This window comes from Microtus oregoni, unplaced genomic scaffold (genome assembly GCF_018167655.1).
Source record: "Microtus oregoni isolate MIOR12 unplaced genomic scaffold, Mior012 000047F_ref0000412, whole genome shotgun sequence".
In the NCBI taxonomy this organism is placed as follows: Eukaryota; Metazoa; Chordata; class Mammalia; order Rodentia; family Cricetidae; genus Microtus; species Microtus oregoni.
In genome coordinates, this window is record NW_024543221.1 from 140,510 (window position 1) to 158,237 (window position 17,728).

Sequence of the window (17,728 nt, forward strand, 5' to 3'; positions counted from 1 at the left end):
TATAGGCAGCCTTTATTATTTGAAAAGTTGCATAACTCTGTTTTACTTATGTTTTAAAAAGAGCAAATTGTGTAAAGATTTTTAAAATATAGATTTTTTTTAAAGATATTGGATTTTCGATTTCACAAATAACTCAATAGATATCATCCTGGAAGCCGAATCATAAAAGTGTTACAGAATTTCAAGATAATAGTTGAGAAATTGTATGATCCACCATCCTTATATTATAAGAAATTAACTCCTCAGGATTAAATGATTTAAAGTATTAAATTATTCAGTTTAAGGACTTAGATACGTGTTTGAAATAATATATAAGAAAGTGGGAACAAGAGGTTGGGGGGATGGCTCCATGTAAGAGTGCTTGCTGCACAAGCAAGGGGTCCTGAATTTGTCCCTCAGCACCCTTGCGTTACAGAGGTTGACACTTTAAATCACAGCATCCGCGTGATGGTCAGACTGATAAAGCAAGTGGCCTTGGGGTGTGATGTAAGCCTTTGGGGAAGCAAGTGGGCAGTGTGCCTTAAAGTCATAAACATGATTTAACGCCATGTTTCTACTTTTGGAAACTTACTGTTGGCAACTGATCTAAGAAGCAAACGTGAACACTCAGATGATTGTTCCTTACAGCACTGCTGAATAAGATCGAAAGAAGAAAATCCAGAATCTGAGACGAAAGGTCATGGATGGTGGTTAAGAAGTTATGAACTATCAATGGAAAGTTATTTAACTATGGAAATGAATGGCATTCCATCATTTCTAGCAACATGGACAAACTTGAGGACATCATGCTGACGAGATAAGGCAAACACAGAAAGACAAATACTACAGGTTCTCTTTCTGTGTGAAAACTACAAAGTTGATCTTAAAAAAGAGAGTAAAGTAGCAGTTCCCAGAGCCTGAGCAGGGTGTCAAGGAGAGCGGGATGTGAAGAGATAGTGGATGGTGAGAGACACACAGTTGGGAAGGAGGAATTCCTTCCAACATTCTGCAGCATAGGGGGATAACTATGGTTGAAGCAATTAATTGAATATTTCAACATATCTGGTAGACAGGATTTTAAAAAGTTTTCAACATAGAGAAGCACATTTCTGGGATAAAAGATATTATCCTGATCGTACTATTACCTACAAGTGTGGAAATGTCTCAACACACACTAGAAATGCATGCAGTTCCAGTGTCCGTCAGTGCTCTCCATGCTCAGAGACCCAGTCTCAAAAACCAAGATGGAGCACACTTGCAGAAGACACCTAAACTTGACAATTGATCTCAGGTGTTCTTCCTCTCTCTCTCTCTCTCTCTCTCTCTCTCTCTCTCTCTCTCTCTCTTTGACACACACACACACACACTACTAAATAAACTGCAAAAAGTGTTAACAATGATTTCCCATATTACATAAAAGTAAAAATTGGGGGATAAGGTAGCAGGCTGGGAGAGGGCTTTTACTTATTTATGTCACTCTTCTATACTATTTCCTTATTTTCCTGTGTACTCGGATGATTTTAACAATTAAAAGACAAAATGTGTGCTATGATAGTAATTACATTTAAATGTCTTGTGCTTGTGGTTGTGCAGGAAAAGGAAAATGGGAAAATAAAAGGCAGATGATTTGCTCATGCTGGAGATTATGAGCAGTTTGCCTCTTCCCTTGATTTCTTTTATTATTATAATGTTTGCATAATTTAGACTGTAGAAACAAAAGACCAGCTGCCTGAAATATGTTTTGGGAGTAAATGGAATATAAATAATGTATTAATGCGTGACAGAGTAGGAAGTATTGAATCAAGGAAAGTAGTCATGAAATATTTATGGGAATTCACATTTGTATGTGAAGATACGTTGATCACAGACAGATCTAAAACAAGGCTAATGTCTTCAAGTCAGCCGCAGAAGGAATGCCTCTGGGGAGCTGTGGGCTTTGGTTCCTTAGACAGGAGACCAGGATCTCACTGAATGAATGAGAGATGCTTTTGGTGATGGTGGATTTTAAATGTCAACTTGCCACAGCCTAGAATCACCAGGAAAAAAGGACTCAGTCAGAGACTGCCTAATTTTCATTGACCTGTGGGCTTGCTGATGAGGATTATCTTTGGTTGCATTCATTGATGTGGGAAAACCCAACCTGAAAGTGAGCGACATCATTCCTAAGGTAGAGGAGTAGAGACCACTAGATGAGCAATGAGCAGGCATGCATTCATTTCTCTCTGCTCTTGGTGGTTGATGGTGGGTGTGCTGTGGGTACTTGCTTTAAATTCCTGCTGCCTTTACGCTCCTGCTCTGATGGACTGTTACCCAAAATCGTGAGCTAAACTAAAGCCTATCTCCCTTAAGTTATTTTTTTTTTCACAGTAACAGGAATAAAATAAGGACACCTTTTAACTTCTGAGCACTTGAGAATACGAGGCCTCTGTCACTGTCATTCTTTCTAGGAGATGATAAGGTCCTCCGCTTGTGGCACCCCAATATCAGCACAAAGCCAGTTGGGAAGCTGGTGGGGCACATGTTCAGCATCACAGAGATCGTAAACAATGAGAAAGAACAACACGTCATCAGCCTTTCCTCCGCAAAGGTAACAAGAAGAAAATCGCAGAACCAAAAGGAAGCTGTTTGTTCTTAAAGTCAACTACAGGGAGGCCTAGCATGTATGCACACACACATACACACGTGTGTATGTATAGCTAAAGTAATTCCCAAAGAAAAATATAAGTTATAAATGTTAGAAATGAGAGTCTTGAATATTTGCAATATATTTGAAAAAATGTATTTGTTTGATTAAATACAGCCTATTAAAAAGTTTCAAGAAGAATAAGTTCAATTAATGTGGTTAGTTGTGATAGCAGTTATAATTTTCTTCTGAGGATCCCACAGATGAGCATCACATTTCCATGACTTCAGTCCCTCTTCTCCCCCGCAGCTCCTCCCATTGATCCCCACTCCCTCTCCTTTATTTTGCTATGTGTATTTACATATGTATGTAAACAACCTGCTGAGTCCATTTAGTGTTGCTTCCACGTGAGTGTGCGTGGTTAGGAGTGATCACGTGGGATGGGATGACCTGCCAGCACTCATCCCTGGAGGTTTGTTTCCCTTGCTCAGCAGCCATTACCAGGCTTTGGCTCTCCATCTAGGGGCGCGACCTTGGGTGATTTTCTCCATCCAAACCGGCTTGTCACCTGGTATCGTCTCTGTACAAGTCTTGTGTAAGTGACCATGCTGTTGAGATTCCGTGAGTGCAGCTCCCTGTCATTTATAAAAAGACACGATCTGGCAGGAGAGGCTTGAGTGTTCTGGCTCTCACAAGCTTTCTGCCTCCCTCTTCTACAATATCCCTTGGGTCTCAAGTATGAGTTGCATTGTAGCTGTGTTGGTTGGTGATGAACACCCATGATCTGTTGTTGTCTGTACTTTGGCCAGTTGAGAATTTCTGTAGTAGTTTCCATTTGCTGCAAGAAGCAGCTTCCTTGATGAGGTGTGTGTGTGTGTGAAGTAATAAGGGCGGCGGCGGGGCTGCGTCCCCAACACCCCAGCCGCCTGCCCGGCTAGCTTATGCCCCGAAATAATTACACGGACACTGTATTCTTTTAAACAACGCTTGGCCCATTTCTATCTAACCTCTTCTAGGCTAATTCTCACATATTAATTTAGCCCATTTCTAATCATCTGTGTTGCGCCCCTAGGTGCGCTTACTGGGAAGATTCTAGCCTATGTCCATCCTGGGTCGGAGCTTCTTAGCGTGCGTCTGCCCAGGAGCCAGGAGCATGGCGTCTCTCTCAGGCGTCTGCTCCTGAGAGGAGAGATGTGGAGTCTCTGACCTCACTTCCTCTTCCTCCCAGCATTTTGATCTGTTTACTCCACCTACCTATGTCCTAACCAATAAAATGGGCCAGGGCAGTTCCTTTATTAGCCAATGACCTTCCTCCATCATTTCCCCTTTTTCGGTTTAAACAAAAAAAAAAAGGCTTTAACTTTAACATAGCAAAATTATATATAACAAAACAGTTATCAAGTAAAAGTTACAATAATCTTTATCATAACTAAGGAAAACTATAACTGTAACTAACTATTCTTAACTCCATCAAAGATTCCAGAAAGATATAATATTACCTAAGTAAACAAGAACTAAGAAACTTCAAACTCTAGAAATGACAAAGACATCTCGCTGCCTGGACAGTCACCCAAAGTTCTTTTGTACCATTGGGGCATCCATCTTCAGCCTTCAGGCCCATGGTATCCAGCAGACATTTCCATAAAGCAGGAAAATTCAAAGTCAGTTCCGTCACTATCTGTTGTGTCCTGCAGAATGTCTCGCAGTCTCTTTCATGAATCAGGAACCCCGAAAGATCATCTCACCTTAGGCAAGTTCAGTAGTCCTCTCTCTGTGGGTTCTCTGTGTCCAGTTTATGCAATAGTCCAGGCAAGAGCAGTTTCTTGCCCAAATGGCTATCAAACTCCATAAGGTGCCTCTTTGATGCCCATCTTCCTCTTGAAGTAGATTGGTGCTGCCAGGAGCAGAGTGTCTCATTGTCATGAAAAGTCCTAAGTTATTAAAACATTAAATGTCCTATTCTGTAATCTTTGAAAGACATGAAGAATGTCTATCTAAAATATATCTCTATATATCTAGAAAATCTAACTAACATGACTACAAGCTTTACTATTATTTATGATTATCCATCAACAACCTATATTTCCTAATTATACATTACATTTTAATAATGAACTACACAATCACAATACCTTAATCAAAATCAGAAATACATATACATATAACAAAATTGACCTTAAATCTCTATCAATAAAGTAAAATCTATACTAATGCAAATTATCCATACCTATATCATATCCCCCTTTAAATGTAAAAGAACGTTTATAAACCATATTTGGGAATATGGGCGCAGTTTTTCTCTCCAAACTGCTTCCTGCTGAATGGGGGCGTCGTTAATTAGGTCTTTCATGGTATAACCTGTGTGCTAGTTTCATCTCAGTTGGCAGTTGAGCGAAGTAAATTTTCTGAAGATGTTCACTGCAACCCTTCAGGAGGGCGTGGTCCATCATACCAAATTGGAATAGAAGAAATGAACAGGGTCTCATCCTCTGTGAAAACAAAATAAGAAACTCCTTTCCAAAGTATCATGTCCTTAGATCCAAATTTCAAAGTCAAGGCATTTTCAAAATATCTATGTTGGATTAGTTCAGCAGCATTTATAAACAAATATCTTTTAGTAGATTTTGCTTTTTCCTCAGCATTCAAACAATTCAAAGAGAGCATAATAGCATACAGTATCAAAATTCTCTGTGTATTTTCCATCTTTCTACAGCTTTGTTTTAACCTCTATTTTGTTTATTTTTACTTTTAACTCTTTGCTTTTTGAGACAGGTTCTCTGTATCTTTGACCTGAAGTAACTCTGTAGACCAGGCTGTCTTTGAACTCTCAGAGATCCACCTGTCTCTGCCTCCCAGGCATTCAGGATTAAAGGTGTACACTACTATACCTTGAACTCACAGAGATCTGTTTGTCTCTGCCTTCTAGGCACTGGGATTAAAGGCGTGTGCTACCACACACAACAACTCTCTTCCTTTATTTGTTTTTTACTTTAAGAACTTCAACTTTTAGTCTGCATATATTTTTAACACACTTTAAACCATTTAAAAATTTTCTTTGTCTTTGAATCTCTCTTTACTGTATATCTCTCTTTTTCTGACCACATGAGTCTTTAATTTACCAAGCAATATCGGTAGGATTAAAGGCGTGGCTTTGCCGGCTGGATCCAGCCCATTCCTTAGCTTTCCAGCCTCATGGCTGAGGTACTGGCTGTAGCCAGCAAGCGAGCTTCAGCAGCCTGTGCTTGCAAACCGCACAAACCGCCTGCCTAAATGAGTCAGAGTTCATCCTGGCAGGACAGCCCAGAAAGCCGGCATTTTTAAACGGCGCAGCTTTGTTCCTGCTACGGCTGAAAACCGAAAAGCATGCGTTTAGCTTTTCGTCAACACCGTTTAAGTGTTTCGTGGCAGGACCTCTTAATGAGCTGCAGGCTTTGCAGCAAAAGCTGAGTCAGGAAGCCTCTCTTAGATGAGGCGCTTGCTTGCCTCGAACAAGCAGAGTAGAACCAAGAAATTCCTGCTACCAAGAAACCAGGCACAATGCTTTCATTTTGTTCTAGAATTACTTCCCAAGCTGTCTCAGGCTTTATGTGGAAGCAGTTGTCCACGTGGGCGCCATATAAAGTAATAAGGGCGGCGGCGGGGCTGCGTCCCCAACACCCCAGCCGCCTGCCCGGCTAGCTTATGCCCCGAAATAATTACACGGACACTGTATTCTTTTAAACAACGCTTGGCCCATTTCTATCTAACCTCTTCTAGGCTAATTCTCACATATTAATTTAGCCCATTTCTAATCATCTGTGTTGTGCCCCTAGGTGCGCTTACCGGGAAGATTCTAGCCTATGTCCATCCTGGGTCGGAGCTTCTTAGCGTACGTCTGCCCAGGAGCCAGGAGCATGGCGTCTCTCTCAGGCGTCTGCTCCTGAGAGGAGAGATGTGGAGTCTCTGACCTCACTTCCTCTTCCTCCCAGCATTTTGATCTGTTTACTCCACCTACCTATGTCCTAACCAATAAAATGGGCCAGGGCAGTTCCTTTATTAGCCAATGACCTTCCTCCATCATGTGTGTGTGTGTGTGTGTGTGTGTGTGCGTGAGTGTAAGCAGTGGGTCTAAGAATATTATAAACAGTACTGAGTTTGAATCCCCAGAACACATACACATGATGACTGTAAATTGTTCACGAGAGGGAAAATGAGTTTTAGGCAATAACTGGCAGAGGTCACACTATCGCCTTGTGGCGGCATGTAGCCAGTCTCCGTCATGCTTCTCTCTCAGACAGCTTCCCTCTTCTCACAAAGCAAAAGGCCGAAATGCAATAAAAATGGTGGAAACCGGGAAAATGAGTTTAAGCAAGCAAACTAATAAAACTTTGGCAAATAAGTGGGACCTCGAGGGAGGCAGAAGGGCAGAGGTTTAAACTTACAGGCGTGTTTACGTGGTGCTTGGTGGGTATCACAAAGAAGCAGCTTGAAAGGAGCCAAATGGGGTAAGTACAACAGGCTCACTTAGCTCAAGGTATTAAAGCAAAAGTACTATTGTGTACGACACGTACAATGTGTTGTGATCATATTCATCTCAAATTTCTTCCATCTCCTCTGGGATCCTCTGCCACCTCCTCCCTACCAACTTACCTTCTCTCATCTCTCTCTGTTTTTCTCTGTCTGTCTGTCTGTCTGTCTCTCTCTCTCTTTCTTAATAACCTAATGAATCCAGTCTGCGCTGACCATATACTTCTAGATGTAGGACCATCCACAGGAGCATGGTTGACCTACCCATCTCTCCCTCTCCTAGAAGCCATCAACTGTCAGATTCTTGACTAGGGGTGAGGATTCATGAGCCCCTCCCATGAGTGTTTAATATTTAAATAATGTGTGTGCTGATGTCTTTACCTCATTTTTTTTTACTTGCCAGTTATCACACAGAGGGGATAAATGTGAGAACAATACAATAAAATTATCAAGTCTTGTTCCACATTGCTAACTTTTTTGCATATCAATTGACTGGCAGCAACCAAATAAGCACATTTTGCATTGAATTCCCTATAGAGACAAGGTCAAACACCTTCCATCTATTTGTTGTGCAGTTGAACATAATCCTTTGTACTCCAGTCACGCATGCTCCATCCTCAAATGTACCATCTCTCCAAGGTGATGGCTCTCAAAGGGGTTTCATCACCTCACACAAGTCCAGGTTTCTTGCAATGTAAAATCATGCCATCTATTGGGTCAACCCAGTTTGATTCAATAATTAACTTCTTGTGGCCATTAGGCAAAGTTTAGAAAGGCAAGTCAAATCCCAGACTCCCTTAGTGTATGATAGACTAATCTGTTCCTAAATTGCTCACTTCATTTGAATGACTCTGTTTCTATAGATAGACTCTAGTGATGCTGTTTTCGCTGTGTCTCGATGCTGGTGCTTCCATTGAGTACTTATAGTGCAATGGAATGACCCGTCTCCTCTCTGTAGCCAGCAGCAGTGATACTGAGAGCGCTTCTCTTGGTAGTCACACTTGAGTGAAGCGCCTCTGCCAGTTCCTGTCACTGTATGTTCACACCTCTTGTTAGCACCGCACCTTTTCAGACTAGGACGTTCTCTTTCCTGTGAATCTGATACCAACTCCTAAAACACAGATAATCTACTCTGCTAATTCTATGACAAACACTCATCAAAGGGCAAAGGGGGGAGATATTAAAGCCTTTGGCTAACAGCAACTGACATGAGGCTTGCCGGAAGAAAAACCAAAAGTCATTGATGAATCGGAACATGCTTCCCTTTATCTTTACTTATTCATTGTTCCTTACAGAGGGCTTTGGACGAAACCTTTCCTTTACCTTTCTCTGTGGTGTTTTGGGCTCCTCCCCCAACCCTTTTCTCAAAGTTAATCAGCCTCATAATTCAGTCTTTTTCCCAAGGTTAAAATAATCCTTTTATTTAATTCTCACACTCCCAATTTGTTTGAAAAAAAAAAAAAAACAACCGAGCATTTTAACTCTTACTGCTATGAGACTCTGAATTTATTTTGTAATTTATGTTTACATGTCCGTAGGCAAGATTTAATTGCGACTTGTAAATATCCCATTCTGTTACCCCAAGATCGGTATAATGAAAGTGAGAATCTTCTATGCTTGTCCCTTATACCATCTCAGCCTCTTTCTGAAACAGATTGTCCTTGTTTTCTTCCTAAGTCTCCCCAGGGCTGACTGGCTCTAGGTGGGCTCTCTCAAGCTTTGACACCAACACCTTCCCTCAGACACTGCCCGTCCCTTCTTGGAGCTGTTGACAGAAAACAACAAGCACTCGTAGGACTGATTCGGTATTGCCACTCTTATCTCTCAACAGCGCCACCATATTACAGATACCTAAGAAATGGCCTCTTTATGCGTCAGTGCCATTGTGTTTTCTTCTCATTTACTTCTTCCTTTCTGTCCCCATAGCTGGTTCCTTATCTCCAGACAACCTTCCCTTCTGTTACTTTCTCTGACTCCAAATTCCATGAGCATTTCTTCCTGCTCCCCCATGATTTCCTTTCTCATTTGATGACTTGAATATACACATATAGATACACACTCTCAATTTAAAGTCCAGTTTCCATAGAAGAGAAGATATGAAGTCGTTTTTTCTTTCTTTCTGAGTCTGGCTTATTTCACGTCACGTGAATTCCAGTTGCATCTATTTTCTTGTGACTGTCATAACTTCATTTTTCTTGATGGCCGTACAAAATTCTATTATGTATATGTAGCAGATTTTCTTTACTCATTTATCTCTTAACAGACGCCTAGATTAGTTCTGTTTCCTGGGCCTTGTGAATAGTACAGGGGAACCCAGTGACGAAAGATAAAGCTCTAAGCAACGCTTTCAACTGGGTATTCCATGGGGATAAGCAAGGTTGGAACCAAGAGCCAAGCTGAAACAGAGCACCTGTGAGCTCACAATCCAAACGCATTTCATTGCAAGTTTATAAAAGCACAATTCATTTAAAGACTTAACTGCCCCATGTGAGAACAATGGTGTTTAAACGGGTGAATTCTGCTTGTTCCCCAGGTCTTCCGAGTGTGGGATATCCAGACCCTATCAGTATTGCAAGTCTTCCACGATAGCCAAGGAGGGCCAGGAGACATGCAGATTTACTCCATGGTGTATGACGCCAACCATGGCATGCTCATTACAGGTATGTCTATTTGACGTATAGCAAATTCATCTCATATCTTTTACGTTCTAAAAAGGATAGCTTTTCCACACTTCCTATGAAAATGCACACAGAGAAAAAGAAATGACTAACCATGGTTAGTGATAGTATAAATATTTATTTCAGTTTCTTATCCTAAGTTAGTTGATGAACTATGCAACCTCCCTTTTATGAAAATACCAGGTCAGTTGTCTAGGTTGATGAGCCTAGGGGGACATGGCCTAAGTGAAGCGAAAAGAGCTGGACCACTGTTGCTTTGTCTGGGCTCCGGTCTGCCTCTCGAATGCAATAAATTGGTACTTTCCTAGGGTGGTGACCCTGGTACATGCCAGCATGAACTTGTTTTCTGAGACAAAACAGTTCTGGTAAGGAGCTGGTCACTCTGTAGGGTGGGCACAGACCTCAGCTGCCTTTGCTTCCAGATAAAGAACAGGAGAGAGAGAGAGAGAGAGAGAGAGAGAGAGAGAGAGAGAGAGAGAGAGGCGCCAGGAAGATGGGTCCTAAATACAACGCATTGGTTGCCACATTGTTTTAAGGGTTTTCAAGAACTTTGTTAGGCATTTAGCATGGCTACTGTTCACATGCACAGCCTTCAGCCTTTAGAAGAAAACTGGCTATATTAATAGCAGCTCTACCCTCTGGAGCACTGAGCCAGAATTGCCTTTCCGAAGCATATTACCACTGACCACCTGCTCTGAATTCCTGAGGGATTAATTAAGGCAGGGAAGTGATTGGTGCTGTCTCTGTTGGGGAACATAATTATTTTTAATTTGGTGTTGTTTATTTGTCCTGGGTTAGAAGAGAACTATCACTTCATGCTCAATAAATAATTTTTCCACCCTGTAAAAGAGAACTTAGTTTCGGCTGTGAATGCTTCTTCTCTGTGTGTCCCCATCTGAAATGAATGCATTAATGGCTATTCACAGATGTCACCTCTTCACACAGAACTTGCCTGCTCGATTATTGGGCTCAGCATTTTCATCCCAATTATCATCAGCGTAAAGAAGGGCTAAAATACCAAGACAAAGAAGATGGAGAATAGAAAAGCCAAGAATTGTTTCCACTTTTATATACTTTTTGGTGGTGCTCCTGTTTACAAACTACTGAGCTCTGTGTACTGCCTGATCATTAAAAGTGCAGCTATCATGTCCTCACACAAGCATACATGTAGGCAAAGCGCGAATGCACATAAAATCAAACAATAATTAAAAAGCGCAGCTCTCAGCTGACATCAGGATTGTGTCAAGTGTATTAATTTGTGCTTAGATTCCTGAGACATCAAGTAGAGTAGTTTTCTGAGCCATGTGGGCAGCAACTCTGCACTCAGTGCTTGGTGAACACGTTGTGACTGTCAGTGCCGTCATCAATACGCCGGTGATGATGACCACAGCTATGTGTTGTCTTTTTACTCTGTTTCCTCTGCGCAGTCACCCTTTGAGGCTGGAATCCTTCACTGAAGTTTCCCAAATGCACAAGCCAAACCTCGGACAGGTCATAGCCGAGACTCGATCTCAGAACTTCTGACTCCTGCATCTGCATTCGTTCTTTCCCTGGCATTATTTACTTTGCTGTATGATAACTAGCCAAAAGGGAGGGAAAGCATCAGCTCTTCATAGGCAGACCCAGCCATGTAAACTGTTGGTATCGTGTTTAGGGTTTACGGAGATGCTCCAAGTGTGCCTTTGAGAGCCCAATGGCCTTCCATCTCTCACGTTTCCTGGCAGGGGTGCTTGAATTGAGTAACATTACCTGATGAGCTATCTCAGTCCTGTACATATGAACAGGCTGCGTCACAAAATCTAAACACCTTGGTAACTGCTGCTAAGACTTGGAGAGTTTTTCTGGAATGATGTAAGAAAGTCACCGCTGCATCCTTGGTGACAAATTGATAGCCACATCAATAAAGTAAGAAGAAGCTTCCTATTCTCAGAACGTCTGCTTTTGTTTGAACTCCAGAATGTGCTGTGCAGTGGTGGCACATGTCTCTAAGAAGCAGAGGCAGGCGGATCTTTGAGTTTGAGGCCAGCCTGGCCTACAGGGTAAGTTCCAGGACAACCAGGGCTACACAGAGAAACCCTGACTTGAAAAAACTAAATAAATAAATTAAAATGAACTACAGAGTGGTTTGATAATTTTTATCAGTATTTCTAGACATTGCACAAACTAAAGCACACAAGATCCTGATTTTGAGATTTAAGTCATACGCATAGGAAAATGCAAGAATCCTGCTTCCCAGTCAGTGCCCTGGCCAAGCTAACTACGTGATTTGGAAATTAATTTTACTATTGATGTTGCGATCACTGGCCTGCAATCATTCTCATTCATTATATTTAATCAGACCGTGTTCACAGCACGTGTTATCATCTGTTGGCTTGAAGAACTCTCTGACTCATTTCAATCACCAGAACAAACCTCTATTCAGCAGACGGCTGGTAGACAGCATCACCAACGTGCACACTTTGGAGACGCACACAGTCAGGAACAGAGAGCAGACTAGAAAAACAGGGTTCAGAATGACCTGTGTTTGAAAGATAATCTCCATTTATCTCCAATGAATGCTTTCCCCTGGCTGCATCTTATTTGCTGTGTTTGCCAGAGATGCTCTGGAGAAGGCCACAATAGTCTCACCTAGTAAATGCTAAGGCACTGATCATTTATACTCTAATCTCACTGACCGGCTGGCTCCAAACCTAGCTGGTTGGGTCATATCCTCTGTGAAATTCCAGATTTCTGATAATGACAATTTAGGGATGAGATGCGTTTGCAAAATTTTTCATTCTTTACTTCATTTCACTTTTAAGAATGTCACTATGTCACTATGCAGATGAGGTTGGCCTGGGACCCATGGTCTTCCTGTTTCAGTCTCCAAAGCGTGGAATACAAGGATGCACTATCAAACACACCCAGCATTGTGATGTCCTCCTTCTTTCCTTCCTTTCCAGGATCGAGCGTTATAGACATGTATCCGTTGACCAGGATGATACAGGACACAAAGCAGGTTCCTCACACTCACGAACGAGAAATCAATGTCATGCTGTACAACAAATACTTCCATCAAGTGCTCACTATCTGCTCAGAGTCTGTAATCAAGGTGAGTATGTAAGGACCTCCTAGGCAGAAAAAAGCTGAGCAAGTGAAATGCTGTCTTCCAATAGGTAAAACATAGGGTTTTATATGTAGCGGTATAATAGACTGGGACAATATATTGAAGTTCTTTAAGCTATATCAGGAATACATGATAAAGAAGTGTTTCAAGCCAGTTCAAGCCACATGTTTGGTTAAAAACAGAAAATTTAACCATATTTTATTTATATATTAGTGTGTTTGGAAAGGGTATATGTGTGGGCAGGGTGCTGGGGAAGGTGTGCAGAGAACTAATTTGAAAACTTTGACAGTGGTAAAAACTCTGCTCAGAAATGAAGGGCAGATGTATGGAACACCTGGGTTTTACTGATGTTTTATTCTTCTATAGGTATGGGAACTTGAGACGGGCCTCCAAATATACCAAATTCTAGACCCTCATGGCTTCAATATTGAACTAACCTGTGCGGCTATTGATGAAAGTGGATTTATTTTTGCCACAGGAGCATATAATGGTGAGCCTAGTGTTCAGAATATGACATCTCCGGGTATCCTGAGAATTTGTGCAGGAATTCCTAAGTTTAGGGGGTTTAAGGCTCAGTGTGAATTAGGCTGACATACAGACATTCCAGAGAGATAGCACGGCCTGGGTGAAAATCAAGTCTGTTTCACGGCCACTAATGTCTGGGTATGGACGTAATCAACAAACTCGTAAGTTACATTCTGTTCACGTGGCTGCTGCAACTGTGTACCAAAGCCTTTCACATAATGATCCACGTGTATGGAAACACCATGATGAAACCCACTACTCTGTGAACTAACTGAAAAAAATAGAGTTCTCTACTGGATGCACTTCTATGCCTAGGCTCTAGGAAGGCACATCGAACTTGAGGGACTTTGGGGCTTAGGCGTGGTTGTGTTTCATAGTTTTTCCTCTGTGGAGCACTTGTAGGAACTAGAGAGCTGCACACTGCCTCATCTTTCCACTGCACCTTGTTCTGAGCATCCACAAAAGATCCGCTTGCCTTAGAGTAGACAGAGTGACCAGCTGCGTGCACTATGCAGAATCTATTCTGGGGCACACTTGATAAGTAAATGCTTCCTCATGAACCAGTTGATGGAACGAGTGGGCACCCGATGTGAAAGTCGGATATTTGAAAATGTGAACAGCAGAAAACACAGCAGGAATGCAATCATAAGTGCAGCATCAAGGTGAGGGAATGCATTGGCATACAATGCAGAGGGACAGTGTTCTTTCCTATGGAGCGATGCAGAGGAAAGCAACCTCACCATGCCACAGGCACTCGTGACATCCATATAATTTTAGTTCATGTATTGTTAATTACAAGTCTTCATTGCATTGAGTCACTGGTCTGGCTTGAGGTCTCTGGTTTTTTGGGTTTTTTTTTTTTTTTTGCTGCATCTTCAATACTGGACCCTCACTGGGGCTACTTTGGGGTATCCTGTTGTCCTATGTCATGGAGACCCTGTAACTTTGGGTCTGCAGGACGATCCCCTTCTGTGCTCCCACAGATCATAAATGGGGTGGATGATTGTATGGGCCAACTTATAGCCCTGATTCTGGGTCTGGGTGGTTGCTTGGTTGGTCAGCCCACCAGCTCTCCTTCATCCTTAACACCAGAGCGAGCTCTCCAGCACTGCCCAGGCTATCTCACCGTGTATGTAGTAAGCAGCAAAGGGGCAGGGCTGACTCTCCTGCCTTCATGTAGTTCTTGCCACTGTGCAAGGTATACTAGGTAGTTCTTGTCACTGCCGGGCATCATGGGTATAATTAATGTCTGATATTGGTAATGAGCAAATAAATGATGGAGGCAGCCTGGCAGAGGGGCAAACAGTCAAATCATTGCATGCCCAACAGTGTTAGTGCTGAAGACAGTCATGGAGAGATGTTGGACTTAGGGGAGAAGCAGAGACTGAGTAGAAAGCTAAACTCTGCCCCTCCACCATCCTACCTCATCTTCTTCTGGATTCCTACAAAATATCTACTTGCTCTAGATTAGACAGTGTATGGGACCATTCACTGTCCAGAATGTATTTATTCTCAGGTAGATTTGTAAAATAAATGCTTCCTCACAAGCTAGCTGATAGAATGAATGGACATAAGTTTTTTTTTTAAATTTAAATGCTTTTATTTTAAGCATAAATGCATATAAGATTAAAGATTTGTATAAATAAAGTAATAAAGACTATGTAGGCAAAAGGGGCAAACTTAAAAGCATATAAGTACATATACTTAGAAAATGACAGAGTAATAATGTAAATAAAGACTATAAGGAAGGCATATGAGCTTACAAGTATAAATATATAAACACATATACATGTTTAAAACATTTCATTGTGGAGTTAGAGAGATGGTTGGGCAGTAAAGAGCATGGCTGCCCTTGCAGACAGAAGGTCCAGGTTTGGCTCCCAGTACCACAGGGTGGCTCCAGTTCCAGGGCATCTGATGCCCTCTTCTGGCTTCTGCTGGCACCAGGCAAGAACATGGCGCACAAACATAGACATAGATGAACCCTCACACATAAAAGGAAAAGCAAAGGGGGGGCGGTATTTTCAAAATTAGTTCTTCAGTGTTAGGGACTGCAGTCCACCAGACCCTGAATTTCTTGTAAACAACTTGTTTTCCTCTGCTCCGAGCAGCTGCAGGCTGCACGAGACCCTGATGGTGGGGTAGTGGATTCTAATGGGTCTGCAGCTGAAAGATCCCGAGAGCTGGGGCAGGGCCAGAGCCCTATATAAGCTGCCCCTGAGCACAATAAAGTTTGTGTTTTTGGCATTCTTGTATCAAGGATGACCCGTGTCCCTGTGTCTTCCTCCATCTGTGTGCCTTTGCGTTTTCAAATCTTCTGCCTAGTTCCCATAGCACACACAGAGCGTGCAGAACACAGGAACTATACACTTCTATTTAGATCTAGTGTTTAGACTCAGAATTTAGGTGTTTGTGGAAAGTGCATCAATTCCTCAATAAAGCCAGGAAGTCAGAGGCTGACACAAACCCCTCTACCAATAAACTCACCTCCTGCCCTACACACTTCTTTTTTTTTATTTATTTATTTTTATTTTTTAAATTTATTTATTTATTAAGGATTTCTGCCTCGTCCCCACAACCGCTTCCCATTTCCCTCCCCCTCCCCCGATCAAGTCCCCCTCCCTCATCTGCTTGAAGAGCAATCAGGGTTCCCTGACCTGTGGGAAGCCCAAGGACTGCCCACCTCTATCCAGGTCTCGTAAGGTGAGCATTCAAACTGCCTAGGCTCCCACAAAGCCAGTACGTGCAGTAGGATCAAAAACCCACTGCAATTGTTCTTGAATTCTCAGTATTCCTCATTGTCCGTTATGTTCAGCTAGTCCGGATTTATCCCATGCTTTTTCAGACCTAGGCCAGCTGGCCTTGGTGAGATCCCAATAGAACATCCCCATTGTCTTAGTGTGTGGGTGCACCCCTTGTGGTCCTGAGTTCCTTGCTCGTGCTCCGTCTCCTTCTGCTCCTGATTTGGAGCTTGAGATTTCTGTCCGGTGCTCCCGTGTGGGTCTCTGGACATAAGTTTTCAAGCATAAAGATTAAGAGACTCCATAGATGAGCCTGGGACCTCATTCCCACCTTCTGAAGGTTCCATTAATAGTGCCAAGATGAAAACCAAACCTTCAACACTCAAAGCTTTGGGGAACACTCATCCAAACCAATGCAGACATCCATTCCTGTTCTGCTCACTTTAATCAGCCTGTGACAAACCATGCAAGGAAAGACTGGGGAGACTCAGCAGTCAGTCTTAGTAGGAAATAAATACAGCATGCATTTCAACAGGATCAGTGCCCCCTGAGTTAAGAGCCAGGTTGTCTGTACACCATCTTACCCACAAAGCCTTTCCTCCATGCCCTCAGGAACAGCTAAGATCTGGGACTTTGGCAGTGGGCAGGAGATGAAAATGCTGCCGGAAGGGAAAGACTGGGCAGAGGAGGAACACGCGCTGCTGCGCCTGTTTTTCCTCAAGGCCCAGGTGAAGCACCAGCACCTTGTCCTCGCCTTGGAGCGCAACGGAACTATCAAGATGATCCAGGTTTGAATCCTACTTCCATGCTTGTTCTGCAGACAGTCTTCTTGGGGGAACTCCAGTGGTGATCGTTTCTCTACCTCTCTCTCTCTCTCTCTCTCTCTCTCTCTCTCTCTCTCTCTCTTTATGGTTTCATGTAGCCCAGCCTGATATTAAACTCTTGATTCTCCTATCTCCATTTCCCAAGTGCAGACACCACCACACTCATCGTGCCCCCTTGCTCTGTCTATGTGATCCTGGGAATTGAGTCTATGGCTTTAAGCATATTAGTCAAGTAATCTACAAACTGAGCTACATCTCCAGTCCCATTCAACTCCCCTCTCTCCAGTTAGTTGAGGGTTATGCTTATCAGCTAACTTTCCAGTGATGCTAGTAACCAGCTTTGCTCAAGTCCAAGCAAATTGAAAAATCACAGCTCCCCAGGCCCAGCATCCCACCCGTCACATTTCTGCTTCGGCATCATTAGGGATCCCCTAAAATGGGTGTCAGAAAGGTTGAGCTGACACGCATCTCTCTACCACTGCTAACATTGCTCACACCCTACCTCGGCAATAATTCTTGACTCCTCAAGAAGGCTCCCCAGCAGATTCTGTCCCTTGTGGCCCATCAAGCATTCAAAGATGCTCGAGTCACTTTTTCCATTCCTCACCAAAATGACTTACAAAGTTATTATTTTAAGGTTAATGGTGCAATCTGCTCAGGGCTGTTCAGGGGAGGTTTGAGATAGGATAATTTATTTTTCTGTGAATCTATTACCACCTAGGAATACTAATGCCTTCTTCAAATTT

General features: G+C 42.5%; 1 protein-coding gene across 1 annotated transcript in view; it reads left to right on the forward strand.

Moving 5' to 3' along the window:
• Positions 1 to 17,728, forward strand: part of Wdr64 (WD repeat domain 64) — a 106,198-nt gene that overhangs the window by 48,315 nt on the left and 40,155 nt on the right. The window contains exons 10-14 of the mRNA XM_041635477.1: positions 2,427 to 2,566; positions 9,642 to 9,768; positions 12,729 to 12,877; positions 13,259 to 13,382; positions 16,771 to 16,946. Of these exons, the coding sequence (XP_041491411.1) occupies positions 2,427 to 2,566; positions 9,642 to 9,768; positions 12,729 to 12,877; positions 13,259 to 13,382; positions 16,771 to 16,946 (716 nt within the window). The remainder of the gene's footprint in view (positions 1 to 2,426; positions 2,567 to 9,641; positions 9,769 to 12,728; positions 12,878 to 13,258; positions 13,383 to 16,770; positions 16,947 to 17,728) is intronic.